Raw genomic sequence first — 19,715 nt, forward strand, 5'->3', positions numbered from 1 at the left:
CCAGATACGAAGACTTGGGCCTGCCCAGTGGGAGGCAGGGCTCCACCACACAACAGGGCAAGAGCTAAGTTGCCCTGAAAGAAAACAGCAGTAGCACATGAGGAAATTCTACTTCTGTAAACCGTGTCCTCACTCTATGACTAGTTCCCTCTCCTTTTGTTTAGAAGGTAGTTTCACATTAACTTACATTAGAAAAAAAAAATTTTTTTAACTGAGGGTTCCCTATTTTCAACTGAGAGGTCTATTTTAGTAGTTTGCTCCCTTACCAAAATATTTTAAGGAAATTCATAAAAAGCGATAGCACTTAATGGCTCTATACTGATGTTTGTAATGAGTGGGGAAAACATATTTTTCTCTCTTAGAGAAAAGTTTGATTTCCCTTTCCCGGTGGACAGAGCAGCTGACAGATATTCCCACGGGTGCCATGTTGACGCAGCCATGAATACTCTGAAATTCAATTAGTAAGACCGTGGTCCTTCTGGTCTTTGAGACACTTTGAGTTTCCTAAAGCGTCCTTCTACTGGAGCTGGCTTGACTTGGAAGCCACAGTGGGAAGAAAGCCAGACCCAAAACGAATCTCTATTTTGTGTGTGAGATGAAGGAGAGAGAGATTCTGGAGACCAAAAAAAAAAAATGTCCAGCAAGTTCTTAACCCAGACTGTTTTTCACAACAGTTTTACAGGGGCTCCGGACAGTGCAGAGGCTGAACAAGAGGAGAACTTCTGGTCCCAAGCGCTAGAGGATTTGGAAACCTGTGGACAATCAGGAATTCTCAGAGAACTCGAGGTAGCCTCGGTCCTGCTACTTTTATTGTTTCTACATTCATTGTTTTCTTGGTCCTTTTGAGTTGGCATTGATCACACCAGTTCATTTAAAAGCTTTAACCCTTTCCACAGGAGAAAGCTGACAGGCGTGTGTCTTTGAGAAACATGAATCTCTTGGTAGCTACCCTTTATGTTTATATTTTTGCTTGTGAAACTGCCTTCCCTGCCCCCTTGCCGTCTGGACAGTGATTTGATTTTATCCAATGCAGTTAAAAGTATTTCTTTCCCCATTTCCACCCCCCCGCCACCCCGCCGAGCTTACTGACCTGTGGCTTCTGCCATTTGCTCCCTGCTAACCCTGACTGTACCTGTTTGCCACTGGATCGTTTGGGGCGAGCTAAGTCTCCCAGCAGTGGCATCTCTCATTCTCTTATTTGCTTTAGAAAGGTTTCTTTGGCATGTTTTCATTTGTACCTGGTAGAGACATTAATTTGATCGTGAAGAGGAACATAAGAGGAAATTTTACTTTACTTCATTTTGCCCTTAACGTAGATGACAGTGCCTCTGGTGAAAAAAGCCAGTCTGTTTGAAAAGCAGCCAGCCAACATATTACAGACTACATTGCTGTTAATTGCAAATCCTGATTCTTTGTTAATTTAGTGTGAATTCAAGGAGTTGCAGAGAGACGGAGTGTAATAGCTGAACTCCTGGGGAGTTCTTTAATCAAAGCCATAAATTTGCTGACGGTATTCACACTTTGGTCTGGGAAGTCCTGGACTGTTTCCTTTTATGTTCTTTTAAATTTTCGGAGCTGTAAAAAATAAAGTGGCAGAAGTTTCATTTTTATTTTGATGTCATATGAGGTCCCCAAGTCACCATAAGGAATGTGAATGGCCTAATGGGGTGGAACTCTTGCAATTCTAAAATGATGACTCATCTTTATATTATTTTGCTTCTCAAATGCATGTGTGGATACTCTATGTGATTCTAATGTCTGTGAATCTGCAAAGAGAATTATAAAGAAAAATACTAGTTTGAATTTGTAAACATGATTATTACCTGGCATGAATTGCAGCTTCAGAGCACAAGTTAAAGGACCTGGAGATGGATAATCCTATAAAATTTAAATACATTAAGATGTTAGCAATTGGTTCCCTTCTATGAAACTTTCAAAAAGAGTAGAGTGCTTAAGTATCAGGTGGCTTATTTAAACTTTTACCACTTCCCATATGGAGAAGGGTCAGCATTCTCGCAAACTGAGTAAAGATCTCAGTTCACAATTCTTGAACATATGCCTGCTTTTCAAAGTGTGTTTTGGCTCATACGCCTTTTTCACTTTGCATTTTGAAATACTTCTCTTTTGAAGAAGCAGCTATTCTTCTAATAGCTTCTACATTAGGTAAAATGAAGATGATGTAAAAAGTAGTACAATGAAGTTGTGTTTTCACTCAGACATTGAGTTATCCAATGGAAACAACGTACGTCAGCATAAAAGTCATCTCGCAGGGGCCAATAGGTTTTCTGTAACATCGTTTCTGGCAGGTGTGGCCCTCGAAATTATACATCCAGGAAAAAAAATGGGTTGAATTAATAAGCCAAATAGAAATTAAAGTTTTCAACTAGGAAGAATGATTGACAGATCCATAAATTAGAATCTCATTTACACTTTTAGCACAAAGGGAATTCATTTATCAGTTTGGATGAACTCTGCTCCCTTGATTGCAAAAGGTACTATGCAAAAAATATTACTGGAGCTAGGTTCCTGCATAAGAAATGTATATCCAGCATTAAAAGTTAAAGCATACTATCACTGTAACAAATGTAGAAGGTTAGCTAAGATGAAAACTGATTACAATTGAAATGAAAATGAAAACGATACTAGTCATTTTCCCCATTGCTGCTAGCAATAATTTAGGTTCAGCTTTAGCGCTGAAAAATATATAGTTTTAACAAAAGAGAAAAATTCAAACTAAGACTTTGGACAAGTTACTTAATTTCCTTATCAGGTATTTCTGCTTTAAAATATGGGGATTATAATGACTAATGTTTATACGGCACTTAACATAGAACATGGCACAATAAATGTTTGATAGAAATTATTTTTGCCACTTTTTTGAGTAATGAATACTGCCTTAACTATCTTTTGCTTAGTGTAACATAGGAAGAAGGTTTAACTGAATGTCAGATAGAGAACTCTTAAATATATTCCTCCTAAGTTGTATGTATACCAGTTATCTCACTAATAATTTTGAAAAAGTATAATATAAATTATGAATGGTGCAAAATGAAAACAGGCAATACATACTCTCGAAGCAGAAACAAATCCTAGAAAACTTTAAATAATTACTTTTTATTTTAGTTTTTGTATTTGTGTTTTAATTGTAATATTCCTTCAGCAACATCACTAATTCAGTTTACATTCACTTTAAACAAAACAATCTATCCTTTGAAAACTCGACCTGAAGACCTTTTGATGGTCTGTCAGTGCTTCCATTAGAACCCTTTCTAGATCAGATTGTAACTTGTGTTGTGGCTAAGCTCATCAAAGCAGAAGTGTTGTCTCCCGGCTGTAGAGATTATTTGACTTCCAGTGTGTTTCCTGTTGGTCTAATGAAAAATGAGTATTAAAAAGAAATGTTAACCAAGCAAATAGCTAGTCTAAATAGGTAAAAACAATAGGTGGATGGTCACCACAGCAAGAAAACAATCATCAGATGCTATCAGTAACAGTAGATTAAACAAGGAAATGATATGTGTGAGTTAAATGCCATAAAATAAAAGGATGTCCCATGTTACCAACAAAGCTAGTAATAGAAAGGTTTCGATTTAAAGGGGATTTATCTGAAATAAACCATTATATGGATAATCCACACTGGATAAATGTTAAGGGTTTTTTTCATTTATTAAACAAAGTCAGTTTTGTGTGTTTCAACCTCATACTTGACTGAGAACCAATACAGCCTCATAGTCAAGAATAAGAGTTTTGGAGACATTGCTAAAGTAGTAATCCCAGACTCTTGGGCAAGTTGCTTCACTTATCCAGGCATCCCCTTCCTTAAGTGAAATGAGGAGGTATAATAGTTATAATACCTTACCATATAGAGTTATTATAAGTATTTAATGGTATGCTACATACACACACAATGTGGTACTTAGCATTTGTAAATGCTCAATGACCCATGAGGTTTTTTTTACAATTGTTTTTTAAAAACTTATCAGTAAGGGGCTTCCCTGGTGGCGCAGTGGTTGAGAGTCCGCCTGCCGATGCAGGGGACGCGGGTTCGTGCCCCGGTCCGGGAAGATCCCGCATGCCGCGGAGCGCTGAGCCTGCGCTTCTGGAGCCTGTGCTCTGCAACAGAAGAGGCCACAACAGTGAGAGGCCCGCATACCGAAGGAAAAAAAAAATTATCAGTAAGATAACTGATCTAGTCAGAATATTGATAAGTTCACTTGTTTTGTTTCTTTTTCAACAGAGTTGTAGATATACCTACCTGTGTGCTAATACTTGGCTGTCATTCAAAGATCTTGTTAGTGGCATATGTATAGCTGAACACCAGGTGAAGCTTGGAATTATAAATCTTAGCAAGATAACAAATGAAAACTCTACTCACTTTGCAGTACTCCCTCCTGATCAGTAATTTTAGATAGTGCACTTGGCTCATTTACTACCTATGGGACCTCGTGTAGGTCAGCCTTTTTGTGCCTCAGTTTCCTCACATGTAAATTAGGAGGAATAATAGCACTTACCTCATAAAGTTGTTGTGAGGCTTAAATGAGTGAATACATTCAAAGGACTCAACAAATTACACTTCTGTTACTTTTAGCATCAGTATTAACACCACTAGATCATGTTGTAGCCAGCCACGTGGCACGTGGAATTTGTTTTCTGTATCCATGATTTCATGCAGATTCACTGATGCTGGTACACCATTATATAACCACCATACGGAGGAACACAGCTGGCTACAGGCATATTTTCAGAATTTCAGCATCCTCTAACCATGAGAAATGAACATTCCCAGCATGGTATTGGTTTCCAATGCTCTTTTTGTTCCACTTCTGAGACTCAGTCATTTTTGAGATCTAATCTTAGCATTCCTTGTGTATTATGCAGGGAACATATTTGAAAGTGAACAAACTTCTCAATTCACTAATAAAATCCAACCCAGGTCTCATCACTTTTGAGCAAAGGGTTGAATACGGTAGCGTGATAAATGATTATTCCTTAACCTCTCTGAGGATCTTACACAAAGGTCATTTCTAAGAAACACTGACCTACCCCAAATGATGTGGAGACATAGCTGATCTACAAACTTCTCCGGCCGGCCACGTGGCCAAAGGAAAGACAATATGCCAGAGCTAGGCAGCCAGCGTTCGGTAGAAGCCCTCGCCTTTGTTATCAGTAGCCTCATTTCAGCCCATTGTTACCTCCAGGTGGGGCTAGAGGCACCATTGCAAATGGGGTCAGCCTGGTCCCCACTGAGGTGTTCTTAGTTCATTTCTGTAAGCTATACTGAAGGTTGCCTCGTGAATCCCATCTTTAGATCCCACTCAGTGGAAAGTTAATGCTTCAAATGTAGTTTGCAGTAAGCAGATGTTAGAGCTTTTCAGTTTGCCTCCAAACTGCCAGGGGTGGTATTTGATTAAATAAACTCAGTGGCTTAAGTACTTAAATTGGATTTGAGTTGTGCATTATACATGTCACTTGTGAAGCCTATTCCCAGACTTTCACGGTGCAATTAGTACGTCCATTCTCCAGCCTTTGGTTATGCCCTGAAGAGACCGTATTTTGACTGGGCAGAAGGAGAAACGTGCTTCATGTTGAGCAACGAAACGCTTTTCTTAGTCCGTGGCTTAATTGTTTCTGAAAATTGTCGATGCCACAGGCAACAATTATGTCGGGGAGCACGATGAGTTTGAATCACGAGGCCCCTACACCTCGCAGTCAGCTGGGGCGACAGGCCAGCTTCCAGGAACGGAGCAGTTCGCGGCCACACTATAGCCAGACCACTCGGAGCAACACTCTGCCCTCGGATGTGGGCAGGAAGTCTGTCACCCTGAGAAAAATGAAGCAGGAAATGAAGGAGATCATGTCCCCAACTCCTGTGGAGCTGCACAAGGTCAGGAAACTCTCTTTCCTTCCCTTAGGGTCACATTCTGTTCAGCGTGGCCACCCCGATGCAAGCATGATCATGACATTCTACTGTGGGCTCAGCCAAGGAGAGAAGCTAGAGCTTAAAGGCAGGTCATCAGAGACCGATTGTTCTCAAAACGTGATCTCTGAGAGGTGATCTCATAAAACGGGGAACACTGGCTTTCAAGCAGTGAATTTATCAGAAATGTATTTATGGCCAAAATCTTCTCACGGAAGTTTGAGGTTCTAGTGTCACGTGGAGGTTGAATGGGTTGGTCTGTTATTCCAACTTCATTGGAAGGGGGAAGGATTTTCTAAATGTCGTACACTCCCAGCTTCACTGAAAAGGGGTTTCAGGGGTGACGCTGGAAGGCTTAATCATCAGTTACAGACTTCTCAGTAGACGGTTATGTTATTCAGGGGACATGAAGTTCTCTTGGAGATGTCATTTAGATGTCTTGGGTCAGGACAGGGTAAGCCCTGGTTATATTCCATCTCTGCTATGAGAGTTGCCTCACTTTGCTTCATGGAATAAAACCTATGATTGCAAACAGCTGAATCTGAGTTGCTGGCAGAGTTTGAACAAGGCATGTGTAGGTGACAGTGTCTGTGGAGCCCAGGCCAAGGAAAGCAGTGGGAGGGAGCTTTCTCCGGTTTTCTTTTGTAGAACTCTAATGCTTTTTGTTGTTTTGTTGCTAATACATAAGGATGTATAGTTGGTAACAATCTCACCCTACTTTTCTTGAGAGCCAAGACCCTCTCTGTAGTTAATAATCTGTTAACTAGAGATAAGTTATCGGTCTTACCCAGAAGAGCATATAAATGTCAGGTTGAGACGAGGTAAAGGCCAACTACTCCCTTTTTCCTCTAACGACTTCAGTCTCCCTAACTATTAAAAGTAGCCGTTTTGCAGCTGACAACGGATATAGTGAAAGAAAGGATTGTATAGGAAGTTGGGTTCTGAATTCTGTGTTCCAATCCTGGGTTCATTCTTTCTTCACTCCTTCATTCGTTCATTCATTCAGTGCATAGACTGTGCATTCATTTACTTAAAGAATGTATTATAAATCCCCAGGGAGCACATGGTCTAATGGGGAGACAGTCCAGGAAACAGTAGGAAGATGGTGGGATAAGTACAATAGACGCTAGACTAGGCTGCCCTGAGGGACGGCACAAGGTAGGGGGCTGGCGGGCAGGGTTGGGGAGGAACCTGAACCCACTACAGAGGAAGATAAAGCCTTCCTAGATGCAGGTGTTGACTCCGCAGGAAGGTGGAGGGTGGGAAGGCATTCCAAAGCACAGAAAGAAACATGTACAAGGGCTTCCCTGGTGGCGCAGTGGTTGAGAGTCCACCTGCCGATGCAGGGGACACGGGTTCGTGACCCGGTCCGGGAAGATCCCACATGCCGCGGAGCGTCTGGGCCCGTGAGCCACGGCCGCTGAGCCTGCGCGTCCGGAGCCTGTGCTCCACAATGGGAGAGGCCACAACAGTGAGAGGCCCGCGTACCGAAAAAAAAAAAAAAAAACACATGTACAAAAGGATGTCACAGATAGCAGTATACTGAGGGAGTGCAGATCTGCCAACGAGAGCCTTGTACATTAAGAGGCATTACAGACTTTACAGAAAAGCAAAGAAGTTTCTGACACTTTAGGGTGGGGACCCAGCTCTAGCCCCATATCACAAGTTAGTTGGTTTATCCAGTTACCGTGAATTGCTGTCTGTCTGGTAAACACCAGCCTTCACCACCTGTCACATATCCTGATCTGCTAATTGACGGACACCATTAGGAGGCTGTAAGGACTCCACTGGTGATTGAGTTGCAGCAGCTGCATAGTCACTGCTAATTCTGCTGGCCCTTCCTGATTCCCTCGGTTATTTAGGAACCCTGCCTTCCCCTCTTCTCTAAAAGTCTACTGCCCGGGCAGAGGGGAGCATGCTGGGTAACCCACCTTCCTTCAGCACCGAAGGAAAAGGATACCAGTGAGTGCCTACTGTGTGCTATATTCTTTCTATTTTTAGCCTCCCACAGCAGTGTTTCTTAGCAGATATTTATTACCTCCAGCTGCAGGATAGGGAAATAGCAAGTATAAAATAGAGCCATTTTTCCTTCTGGAGTGACGCAGTCTCCTCAAAGGGACATTCCTGATAGCCCAGCAATACAAAAGGCTTGTCTCGCCATCCCTCCTGTACTGAAAGCAGTTAGCAAAGATAACGACAGTCAGTTGGCTGTGCAAGTTGTTAGAGCTGAGGTTTTAAAAAATGTGCTGAAAATAGATCTTGTTTTTTTTTTTAAAAGAAAAAAAGGCGTCATGCATTTAACAGCACAATGAGTGGCAGAGGATGGACTGGTTGGAACACTTGTGTCGGGGGGTGTGAATTGAGAGGCCACAGATCACAGACTCCGCTGGACCCACTTGACCTAACAAATGGGTTACTTCTTTCTTCCTCCACTTCAGTCATTTCCCCTCAATGGTAGCAGTAAGTGCATTTCCCATGTGGCTTCACTCTTCTTCCAGATTGATACCAAACAAAATAAGATGCTCAGAGGTAGGTGGTGTCCTGGGCATTGTAAGACACCCAAAATGATCTTGTTAAGTGAAAATGTAGCGGAGGAGCCTGCCGCCTGACAACATGGAATTCTGGGAGTGGTTTATGCTCACATCTCGGGTATCTTTTCTTTTTTAAGTGAATTCAATTACCCTGATAGGCCGTCCACATGTTTGTTGTTAAACACATTCTCCAATTTTGAAATGCTTGAGAGGAGAAATAGTCATTAGAAGAGTCACTTTACTCAGAGCAGAGACTGGTAATTGCGCTTGTGTCTTGATTATGGGCATCCCTTGAACACTGGAGGGTTACCTGACACCATGAAAAGGCACAGTGCCTTGTTGATGCAATTGAGCTATCTTCCCCTCCAGGTGCTATTAGCCTGTACTAAACCTTCACAGAAGTGAGGAGAAGGTACTCTTTTGTGTGTGGGGGGGGGGGCTGGTGTGGAGAGGGGACCAGGGAAATAGAAAAACATCACTTCCTCAAGTTAAAAATAACCCCAAGTTAAGACTGCACAGCTTGGCAAGTGGAATGAAGGCTGGTTTTCAGTTTCCTGAGCCCCTTGGGTGGACTTTTCTACATAGACCTAGTGGAGGAATTCCCAAGGGGCTGCAAAGACCAGAGTGGAAAGGCTGGGTAGGGTTAATAATTAGCACACCATTCTGAACACACTTGGTGTTATTTAGTTGCCGTCTTTCTCGTGGCTGTGTGCCACTTGGTGAAAGCTTGGCCATGAGGACAAGTTGTGGATCTGTCCGTATCCAAGCCAGTACCTACAAACTCTTTCTAGCACTAGAAGCTGCCTCAAGAGGATAGGAATGAATGGGCCGGTATCCACCCCCTTCCTGGGGAACACAAACAAATAGCAAAAACCACTCCATCTCCTGATACAGAAAGAAGAGAGCCTTAATCTTCCAGTTTCTTGAGTTGGAACTTCCTCTCCATTATCTGCCCCTCCTTTTGCACCCAGTCCTCCTCACCAATACCTTTTCTTCCTTCAGACCTTCTGAAAATGCAGAGCTCAGGTGAGAGGCTACATGGTTTTTGTTTATTTCACACTATCTGTTGCGTCTGAGGCTCTGCCGAGTCCCGGCAGGTCTTCCGTCAGGTCGACCTCGTGCATTCCTGAACCTGAAAAGCTAGTTACCCTTCCTGATGCTTGAGAACAAAGCACCACAGCCTCACTTCCCTTTTGGGCCTTTGTGGTTGGAGGAGGAAGTTGGCGCTGGAGTGATGGTTCGGTACTTAGATGGGGGCACGGCAGGTAGACAGTGAGGGAGTCACAGGGAAGTGATACTCGTGTCTCCAGAGGCCATTGCCTCTCAAACTTTCTTGGCTAAGACACAGTCCAAAATACATTTTGCCTCACAATTCAGGACACACATACACCCACGTTCATGTATGTAAATGAATCCAAAAATTGCACGCTGTATGCTAACATTTTCTGTTTTGTTTGTTTTCTTTTATTTATTTATTTGTTTATTTTAACATCTTTGTTTGTTTTCAAATGCTGTCACATTAAGCTGATTTCAAGACTTATTAATGGGTCTCCACCGAAAGTTTGGGCACCACAGCCTTAGAGAATAGTTTGGCATACGGACCTCTGATGATCTCTACCATCATCACATGACTGCTTGTTACAACGCGGGTTCCTAAGCCCAACCTAGACTCACCTGGTCAGCGCTTTCTGGGAGTGGGGGCCAAGAATCTACATTTTAACAACCCCTTAACAGATTCTTTTGCTCCCTAAGGATTGAGAATCACTCCCTTAGGTTTTGCTAACAGGAGGTGATTATTTTGTGTCAGTGAAATCAGAGTCACTGACACATAGTGGCTGAGTAAAGGGGAAATGAGGTTGCATCTTTGGCCCTGGAGCTTCTGAAGTTTTATCTTTAAAATGAATTCTGGTTTGTACTATAGCTTATCACAGATTTTTTTTTCTCTTTGCAGTTAAGGAGCCTGTGATCTTAGCTACAGTTCATTGATAACCCCTCTTTTCCTTCTGAAGCTTAAATATTCTTTGGTGTCCCCTTAATCTATTTCTGAGATGAATTCTAGCCTCACTTCTCTTTGCATACTTTAAGGCAAAAAACTTTTTTTTTAGTAGAGTAGAAAATTCTTCATATTCAGAGCATTTGGACTTCTTAGAAAATCATTTCCTTTTGATGTTTTATTTTTGGCTGCATCGTGTGGCATGCAGGATCTTAGTTCCCCGACCAGGGATCGAATCTGCGGCCCCTGTAGGGGAAGCATGTAGTCTTAACCACTGAACTGCCAGGGAAGTCCGTGTCATTTGTGTTTTTCAATAAAATTATATTCCTTAATTGTATGCAGCTGTTTTTATTTATTTTTTTTACAGAAAGGTTTTTTAAAATTATTTTCCAGAATCATCTCTTATTTATGGCTGCTGATGGCATGACCCGTGAACATTTGAGTCTCGTGTTTCTTGTAGCTGCTTTTGCTACCATCAGCTTTTCTCTCAGCCAAGTTCACTTTGCAATTTCAATATATTTGAGTGTTTTGAGAGTGGATCTTTGTTCTTGATATGATAAAGTTGTTTCACTTCTTGGAAGGAGTGTCATTTTTGGTGTTTAAAGCCCACTTCTTTTGCAATACTCTCCCCAGTTCAGGAACAGGCTCGGCCTTAAGAGGAAATATGAAATGGAAACACATATCTTATTCCGTCACAGGCATCTTTCTTCACCAAATACTTGCAGTTGGTACTCAAGATCCAGTGAATTGTTAGGCAGACAGAGGTTTGGTCACAATCTGACAGTCATTGGCTATGTCACTTCTCTGAACTTCAATTTACTCACTTAGCAGAAAAGAGGAGGGATCACCTGTTATCAGGAGAGGAGACTTCACAAATAGCATTTCCCAGGTGAAGTCACCATTCAGTCTTACCTCAGCCCTACAGTGTCAGAAACCCAGAAAATGAGATCTCCTCAGGATCCCAGCCTTAAACACGATTCAGGCAGCTGCCTTAGAGCCTCCAGAGATGGAGGTGTACACCATAATGAGAATCTCTTTACAGAGAGAAATGGACGTGTGTCTAGTTACTAGTCACTACATCAGTCTGACAAGCATATTCTCTCCTTGTAAAACCAGGGGCAGCTGACAATCAGTGTGGAATTATAGGACAAGGGTTGGAGTTTAGGTTGTATGTTTTATATGCGTAATGACATCCAGCCCCGACAGTCCTCAAAATAGATTGTTTCAATCAGCTTCCCTTGTCTGTGATTCTGTTAAGACTTACTTTTCAAAAATGTAAAAAACAAAATTCTTAAACAAATGATTGGCTCGTGCAAAAAAAAAAGTGTTTTTTAACTCATTAATGAGGAATGACAGCAGGATGAAAAAGCTTGTTCAAAGGGAAGATAAAGAAACTATGCCATATATATATATATATATATATATATATATATATATATATATATATAATCAGTCCATGGAGGAAAAAAAAAAAGAATGCCAAATAAGATTTCCTAGTTAAAATGAAAGCCGCTCAATGACTTACAGGGAAATAAAAGCAAGGCCTTTGAACTTATCTTTTCTGAGGGACAGAACTCAATTTGCATCGTATCTCTTCTCTGTAAGTTGCCATCCACTTTTACAGAGTCTGAGCCCTGAGCCATAGAAATGCTAAGTCAAACAGAGTGCAGTCCCCTAGACTCAGATGACCCTTAGGCGGGCTTGTTAGGCAGTGGTCTAGTGTGCCTGATATCTCAGTTTTTGATCTCTCACTTCTGTCCAGAAATGTTAATAGCTTCCCTTAAGTCTAGCCCTGGCCTAGGGATCATTCATCTTTTTCTGATGTTTTTGCTTGTCTCTGTTGTGATCAAATGTGTTTATTAATAGGTCATAAAATATTGTTACCTACGGCATATTCACTTTACAAACGAGGTGGCTCCCTGAGGGTCACTCTGTTTCCCTAATGTCCAGGTCCTTGGAGAGTAGCCTGTTTGACCTCTTCCTCCACCATCGTTCTGCTCTATTGTGTGTCTGTTGCGTGTCTGGCCGGGCTGTGGTGAGGATGACATTGATAACAGTCTAGCCCAGGGCTGCCCTCTTTCTTCCCCTTAGATGGAGCACAGGGCTCTTTCTTGTTTGAGGATCTTTGTAGTGTCAAACCACAGCATTACCTGGAATGAGGAAATAAAATCAACTTTCTTAGTCCTCAGTGCAGTGGGAGTTTGGTCCGCTGTAATTTGTCATACTTCCCGAATGACAAGTTCCTGCCCCCAAATTCCCAGAAGCCCAGAGGATGGGTGAAGGGGATGCCTCTCACCCAGAGGTGCAGGTGGCCCCTGAATCAAGGAGGCCACCTGTGATACTGTGGTTTATAATAAGTATACATTTGATCTGGTCCCAGTTGCTGGCACAGAGCTCCTAAAACCCTTGGAATTTCTTAAATGTTGAGAGTGAGAAAGGTATCTTTTGTTATGTTAATGAGGCTCCCTTTAGATGCAGTTAAGGATGGGGTTGCTTGCCGGTGGAACCAATCCTGTGATTAGAGGGTTGGAACTTTCAGTCCCACCCCCAACCTCCAGGGAGGGGAGGGGATTTGCAGGTGAAATCAATCACTAAAGGCCAATGACTTAGTGCTCCTGTAATGAAGCCTCTATAAAAACCCTAAAGGATGGGTCTCCAGGAGCTTTCAGGTTGGAGGGGATGCGGGGAGAGTGGTGCGCTCAGAGGGCACGGAGGCTCTGCGCCCTTCCCAAATACCTTGCCCCAGAGCAACGCTTCCAGCTGGCTGTTCCTGAGTTGTACCATTTTATGATAAACCGGTGATATGGTAAGTTCTGTGAGCTGCTTTGGCAAATTAGTCAAACCCAAGGAGAGGGCTGCTGGAACCTCTGAGACATAGCCGGTTGGTCAAAGGCACGGGTGACAACCCCTGTCTGAAGATGATTGTCTAAAATGCTGGGGTGGAGGTGAGGTAACATTGTAAGACTGAGCCCTTAACCTGTGGAGTCTGACGTTATCACCAGGGAGATAATGTCAGAATTGACTTGAATTGTAGGACACTCAGCTGCTGTTGCAGGACTGCTTGGTGGTGTAGGGAACCCACCTACCCCCAACACACACACACATGTTCGAACTGTGATCAGGACATCTTGCCCACACGGGCCTGAGGGCTATGGAGGTCAGTAAGTTGCCAGGGCGACTCAGGAAAAGACAGGAGCTGGAGGAGAGCCAGGCCAGAACAGCCCTGGGGGCCGGAGAGCAGAGGCAGGTGTGGAGAGGGGCTGGCAGGCAGTCCTGAGCTGAGATGCTGGAACGGTCTCTGCCAGGCTGGCTGACTTGGTGCTGGCTGGGCAGGGAGAAAGGGCCAGGGGCAGAGCTAACGGTAACTAGGTGTCCATCAGCTGCCTGTGGCGTGGCTTGATCTCCTGGAGGATTGGAGAATGATCTGGTTCTTTCCTCTTTAGTATGATGTGAAATGAAAGCTGCAGAGGTCCTCTGAGACGAATTGGGAAAGCAGCCCTCAATCCACCATGGATCTTAAAAACTGTGAACTTCCTTGGCTGGGACTTAGTTCTCTGAGGGCCAAGTCAGCCCTGACACGCACAGACTTAGGGCCACCATCCAAGCTCTGACTCTCCCATTGTTGAGCCCCCGTTTGTCAAGCTCATGGGGCCACATGCTTGCCAGAAAACAGGAGGCAGCGTCTGACGCTGCTGTCCGTCCAGTTCTCTCCTCTGCCAACGGGACTCCTGGACAGGAAGGCAGCAGCTGCTTTTCCTGACCCTGTTCATCTTGGAACCCACACTTTTGAGTGGCAGAATCCAAGATGGCTTCCTCTGGGCTGGAAGAATGCAGCTGGAAAAGCCGTACTTTAGTTTTTTCTTCCAGCCCCACAGGTAGTATAGAATTGTGCTCAAAACCAACATTACTTGAATTGTCAGGTTTAAAGGAACAGGGCCCCCCCCAGTGGTGTCTGCAAGAATAAACCCAAGTGCCCGGTAACTTGTGGAAGTACTAGAACCATCTCTGATAAGGCCATCGGGCGAGGGACTGAGCCACAGAGGCTGCCAGGGCTTAGGAACTGCTCCTGGGGGTGGCTGCCACTTGCCTTGACGTGCTCAAGAGAGTAGACACGGTTGCCATTAAAATCCAGGTGGGGGGAGTTGGCTCTGCTGCTGAGGCTTTTCACTTGTGTCAAAACTGAAAACACGGGGGCTCCCCTGGTGGCGCAGTGGTTGAGAGTCCGCCTGCCGATGTAGGTGACACGGGTTCGTGCTCCGGTCCGGGAGGATCCCACATGCCGCAGAGCGGCTGGGCCCGTGAGCCATGGCCCGCTGAGGCTGTGCGTCTGGAGCCTGTGCTCCGCGACAGGAGAGGCCACAACAGTGAGAGGCCTGCGTACCGCGGGGGGGGGGGGGGGGGGGGGGGGGGGGGGGGGGGGGGGGGGAATTGAATACACAGGCATTAGGTTTCTGATCTTTGCCTCGAGGGCATTGTTCAGACATGCAGATAGACTTGCTTAGAAATACAAAACAAGGCTCAAATTGAATCAGGTGAAGCCCGACACCTCCTGTTAAAGCTTCTGTTCTCAGGAGGGTTAGAGGCCATTGCAGCCTGCGCTGTGATGAATGGTTAAAAATTGAACTGGGTTTCGTAGAAGGGTATCCTCACCTAGAGAGTTACCTTCCAAGAGGCTTATTGGCCCTTTTAGAACAGAAAATCTATCGTTGTGTTCACAGTCCATTCCCCGGAGGCATCCTCTGGTCAGCACGGAATGGAGACCTTGCAAGAAAAATCTTGATTTACTTGGGTTAGGGTGGAACACAGAGAACTCTGAGCAGCTGGGAGCAGTTTGGCCGGATGCTTGGGGAAAGCCACAGCAGGGCTCCGATGGGAAGAACTACAGCAGATGTGATAAATTATTCATCTTTAGTTGGTTGGGCAGTTGGAAATGGATAAAAACTGCCTGACCAGCTAGTAGATTTGTATGTCGAGGGGAAAAAAAAGTCATGATTTGGTGGAAGGAACACAGCACATGAGGTCAGATATTCTAATACTGAAACCCCAGGCTTATGTATTCTAACTGGACAAGTCCGTTCACCAAGTTCAAGGGGCGGTGTCCTCGTTCGCAGGAAGGGCACGATTCTAATGGCACAGAGTTGTCGGGAGGTCAAAAGCAGTCATATATAGGAAAGTTCCTGGTGAAGGGATTCATCTGCGGGGGAAAATTGTGACTTAAACTTTGGAACCCTTAGAATTACTTTTGGACAGGAAGTAAATCAGAAGTACCCACTACCCATCTCCAGCTAAACAGGAGGGCAGCAGCTACATGGCACAATTTACTGTTGCTGCTTTTGAGAGCAGCTGTGTGTCCTATATTTGTGAATTACTGATTCCTGGAATCTTACCTCTGTATCATTTTAAAATTTCATTGTGTTGTTTGCTATTTCCACGCTATTTCCAGGAGAACCATAGGGCTGGCTATTAAAATTCACTCTCCTCTAACCTTAGGAAATCTTTCTAGAGAAACAGATTACTTTCAACTTTAAACCTTTTATTAGCTTCTCGTCCTGAAGAGTTTGCCATAAAGCTGTATCGTCAAGTCTAAGGCTCAGGAGAGCCAAGCCTCTTAGCCGACAGCTGTGACTTTACAGTTAATGGGTTAATCCGCTCACCTGCTCTGGTTGACATCCCTTCTCTACTGTTGTGGTTAACGGATTACTACTGCCTGGTGTTGGCAGTATTTGGTGACACTCATCCTTCTGCCCCTTCTGGGTTCTGGCCTGTGGAGCAAACACCCAAGCAGCACAGGCCAACTGAGCAATGAAGAACTTCACTATTACTTGAGGCCCACACCAAATGTACCCCAAATGCAAGGGTTTAGGTTCACTGTATTGAGAAACATATCTCAGGGCTAAGACAGAGTTGGGCTTCCTAATGTCCATTGCAAGCATAGGCTTTGTGACTCTCGGATGTGACTGAAGAGTATGGCTTGACTTGCAGAGCAGATGCCAGTCCTCTTACCAGCCATTTGCAGAGGGTCCATGGGAATTCTCTCCAAACCTATACCTAGTGGAACAGAGATAACTAGAATGCACCACCTTCCACCCCATTTGTGCTGCTTGTCACATAGAACCTGACTAGGAACAAAGATGGAAAGGGGGCATAAGGACAGGAGATCCCACAGACAAAGCCAAAGAGAGGCATATAAGCAGGGACCTTGGAGTAGAGTAATTTCATCCACTAGTAAACAGAGTCCCAAGAATAGCAGACTATCACCAACCGTATTAGCTATTTGTCACTGCCACTCCCTCCTCCTTTGTACCCATCTCTCCCTGTTCCTCCCCTTCCTCCCTTTGAGAAAGGAACGTGAGTTTGGGAAGACAGGGACTAGAATGTAAACCAGAAGTGTTTCCTCCAATCAAGGCAGGAAATTCATGGTGAGTCTATGATATCTTGTGCCAGAAAGCAAATTACTTATCAGAGCAAACGGGTCATATCAAAAGGACAACATGAAGTCAATATGAAGGACTTTCCTTGGCCAAAGACGAGGAAACTTGAGCACCCAAAAGAATGATGCAATTGATCGTAACATCATATGTATAAAAACCCATAGGTTCATATTGATAATGTACTTTGAAAAGGTCATTCCCTTACCCCTCACCTCAAAAAAAAACCCTCATTGGGACACCATTGGAAATATTCACTGCACTGATTCCCTATTTTAAAAATGAATTAGCATTCATTTTGCCTTTCTTGTACAAACTACTTCAGAGTAACCAAACAGCACTAATTGAAGAAATGAGAATTCTTTACAAAAGAATTCTAGCTCATATAGAAGATAGTAAGAGATCATAAAAAGATTATCATTTTGCAACCCCTAATAAAATTATTGATTCAGACAACGGTCATCAATGGATGAAACTATTAAATTGAAGTTTAATGGGGAACCTTATGATGGAAGAACTAAACTGTCATCACCCGAACCCACCCAAAGTGGGACAACTAGACACTGAGTGATGTGTTGTTACAGGAATCACATTGTCCTACCTGTGATCTGCCCCTCCCCCCAAAGCTGATTCTGACTCAACTCAAGCAACCAGAGCTAATTTCCTTTTAAAGGAATATGGGGCACAGAAGGGCATGCTACAGAGCGAATGACATAGTTTCAACAATAAGTCAGTAGCACAGGGAAAAAAGGATGGGGGCATGCTCTAGGTAAGAGGACATTTAAGAGACCTAACACCAATGCGTGGGCCTTGCTGGAACAAACTAACTCTAAAAATCACTTTGAGACAATCAGGGAAATTTTATTATAGACTAGATATTAGAATATATCAAGGAATAAGTGCTGATTTTGTGAATGAATTAATGGCACTGAGGTTGTATAAAAAAGTGAGTATATTTTTTAAGAGATTCATACTGAGTTATGTAAGGGTGGAATGACATGAGGACTGGCATTTGCTTTAAAATACTCCCCCAAAGAAGATAAAAGACGGGGGGATGAAGTAAGTGAGCTCTTGTTGGATCTGAGTGATGAGTATATGAGGATTCATTGTCCTAGCATCTCTGCTCTTGAATATGTTTGAAATCTTTCCTTAAAAAATAGATTTCTCAGGATTTACCTGGTGGTCTAGTGGTTAGGACTCCACACTTCCACTGCAGGGGGCACACGTTCCCTGGTAGGGGAACTAAGACCCCACATGCCTTGCTGCATGGCCAAAAAAAACAACTTTCTCCTAACCAAACTTATTGTGGTAATCATTTCACAGTATATGTATGTCAAGTCATTATGTGATACACCTTAAACTTCTACAGAGCTGTATCTCAATTACATCTCAGTAACATTCCCACCTCACGTAAAACTCTCCTGTCCTATGGCCTAAGGCAAAATCATAATTCTAGAGGGGCTCAAAATATCTTCTCTGCAATGAATATTTATTAAGCAACCACGTGCTAGATAAAGAGGTGGTATGCCGTGCAAATATCCATGCTTTGCAGTCAACCACTTGGGTTTGAACCACTTCTCTGTTGCTTACTATCTGTTTACCTTGGGCAAGTTTCTAACCCTCTCTGAGCTTTCATTTCCCCGTCTGTATGATCTGCTCCTCTAACTAGGTGGAGACAGTAGCATCTGGTTTGCTTTTTTTTTTTTTTTTTTTTTTTTTGGGGTGTAAGGTCGGATCTTAACAAACGGCACCGCGAAACAGAGGAAAGCTTCAAGTGAGCTTTATTAGGGAGCACTCCCGGGCGAGGTTCACTGGTCCGAGAGAAAGGGGCCAGAGAAGTCGAACCCGGGCGAGGGTTGGGCAAGATTTTATAGGAGAAGAAGGGAAAGGGGTGTGGTGAATCTGGGAGGGCGCAGGGTATTCCTTATTTGGTGGTCTTTTCGGGTATCCTGGGGGACCGTTAGTCCCGCCCCTGGAAAGGCGGGAAGGCTGGGCCGGGTGCAAAGTCCCCAGGTCAGTTCCTGGAACTGGGTGGTCCGGAATGTCTCCAGGTCAGTTTCTGGAACTGGGTGGTCCGGAGAATTTCGGTCTGATGCAACCTGTGAATCTGATTGTGTTCCCCTGCCTCGGGCCAGTTGGCCTTACATCCCGACATCTTTGGTGTAATGGGGCGGCGTTCTGATCTCTGGCTACTTCATGCTGAATGGGGGCGTTGAAAGGGGAGTCGGGCGACCAGAGGTCCGAGGCTTAGGGGAGACCAGTGGGGGTCCTGTAGGAAGCAAGGTGTAAGGACCGAGGAGCGTTTGTTTTGTGGCCACCCAGGAGACTTCCTCCATGCGCCTGCGAAGGAACCTAATAAAAGAGGGAGCAAACGTGAGCGAGATACAGATGAGAATTAAGGGGCCTAAAATTGGTGTTAGCCAGGATCGCCACCAATCGGGAATTGGGGAGGCGGACTGTTGGTGTTTGCGTTGGAGGTCTTATCTTAAGCGATGGAGGGCTTTTACGTTGTCTTCGACGAGTCCTGTTTCATTGATGTAATAGCAGCATTCCTCCTGTAGGAAGAGGCAGGTACCTCCTTTGTCGGCCGTCAGGAGATCCAGGGCTCGTCGATTCTGGAGAGCGGCTTGGGCTATGGAGGTGATTTGGCGCTGGAGAGAGGAGATGGAGCCGGCGGAGGCTTCAATGGCTAGCTGGAGTTTATGTTCTAAGTCGCGGGATGTTGAAACACTATGTGTTAGAGCTCCCCCCCCTACCCCGCCCCGAGGCCTGCAGCGACCAGGGAGGAGGCGAGAGAGATGCCTGCGACCAGAGGAAGAAAGATAGCTCTTTTCCGTCGGGTAAAG

The 19,715-nt window shown here is 44.2% G+C and overlaps 1 protein-coding gene across 3 annotated transcripts in view; it reads left to right on the forward strand.

Moving 5' to 3' along the window:
• The window catches only part of GRIP1 (glutamate receptor interacting protein 1), a 438,413-nt gene that overhangs the window by 398,267 nt on the left and 20,431 nt on the right, over window positions 1–19,715 (forward strand). For 2 of the 3 annotated variants that reach the window (XM_065888290.1, XM_065888291.1), the window contains 3 exons: window positions 675–786; window positions 897–941; window positions 5,651–5,884. In XM_065888290.1, the coding sequence (XP_065744362.1) occupies window positions 675–786; window positions 897–941; window positions 5,651–5,884 (391 nt within the window). The remainder of the gene's footprint in view (window positions 1–674; window positions 787–896; window positions 942–5,650; window positions 5,885–19,715) is intronic. The other variant, XM_065888292.1, reaches the window with a different exon arrangement.

The sequence above is a fragment of the Phocoena phocoena genome, chromosome 11, assembly GCF_963924675.1.
Source record: "Phocoena phocoena chromosome 11, mPhoPho1.1, whole genome shotgun sequence".
NCBI lineage: Eukaryota > Metazoa > Chordata > Mammalia > Artiodactyla > Phocoenidae > Phocoena > Phocoena phocoena.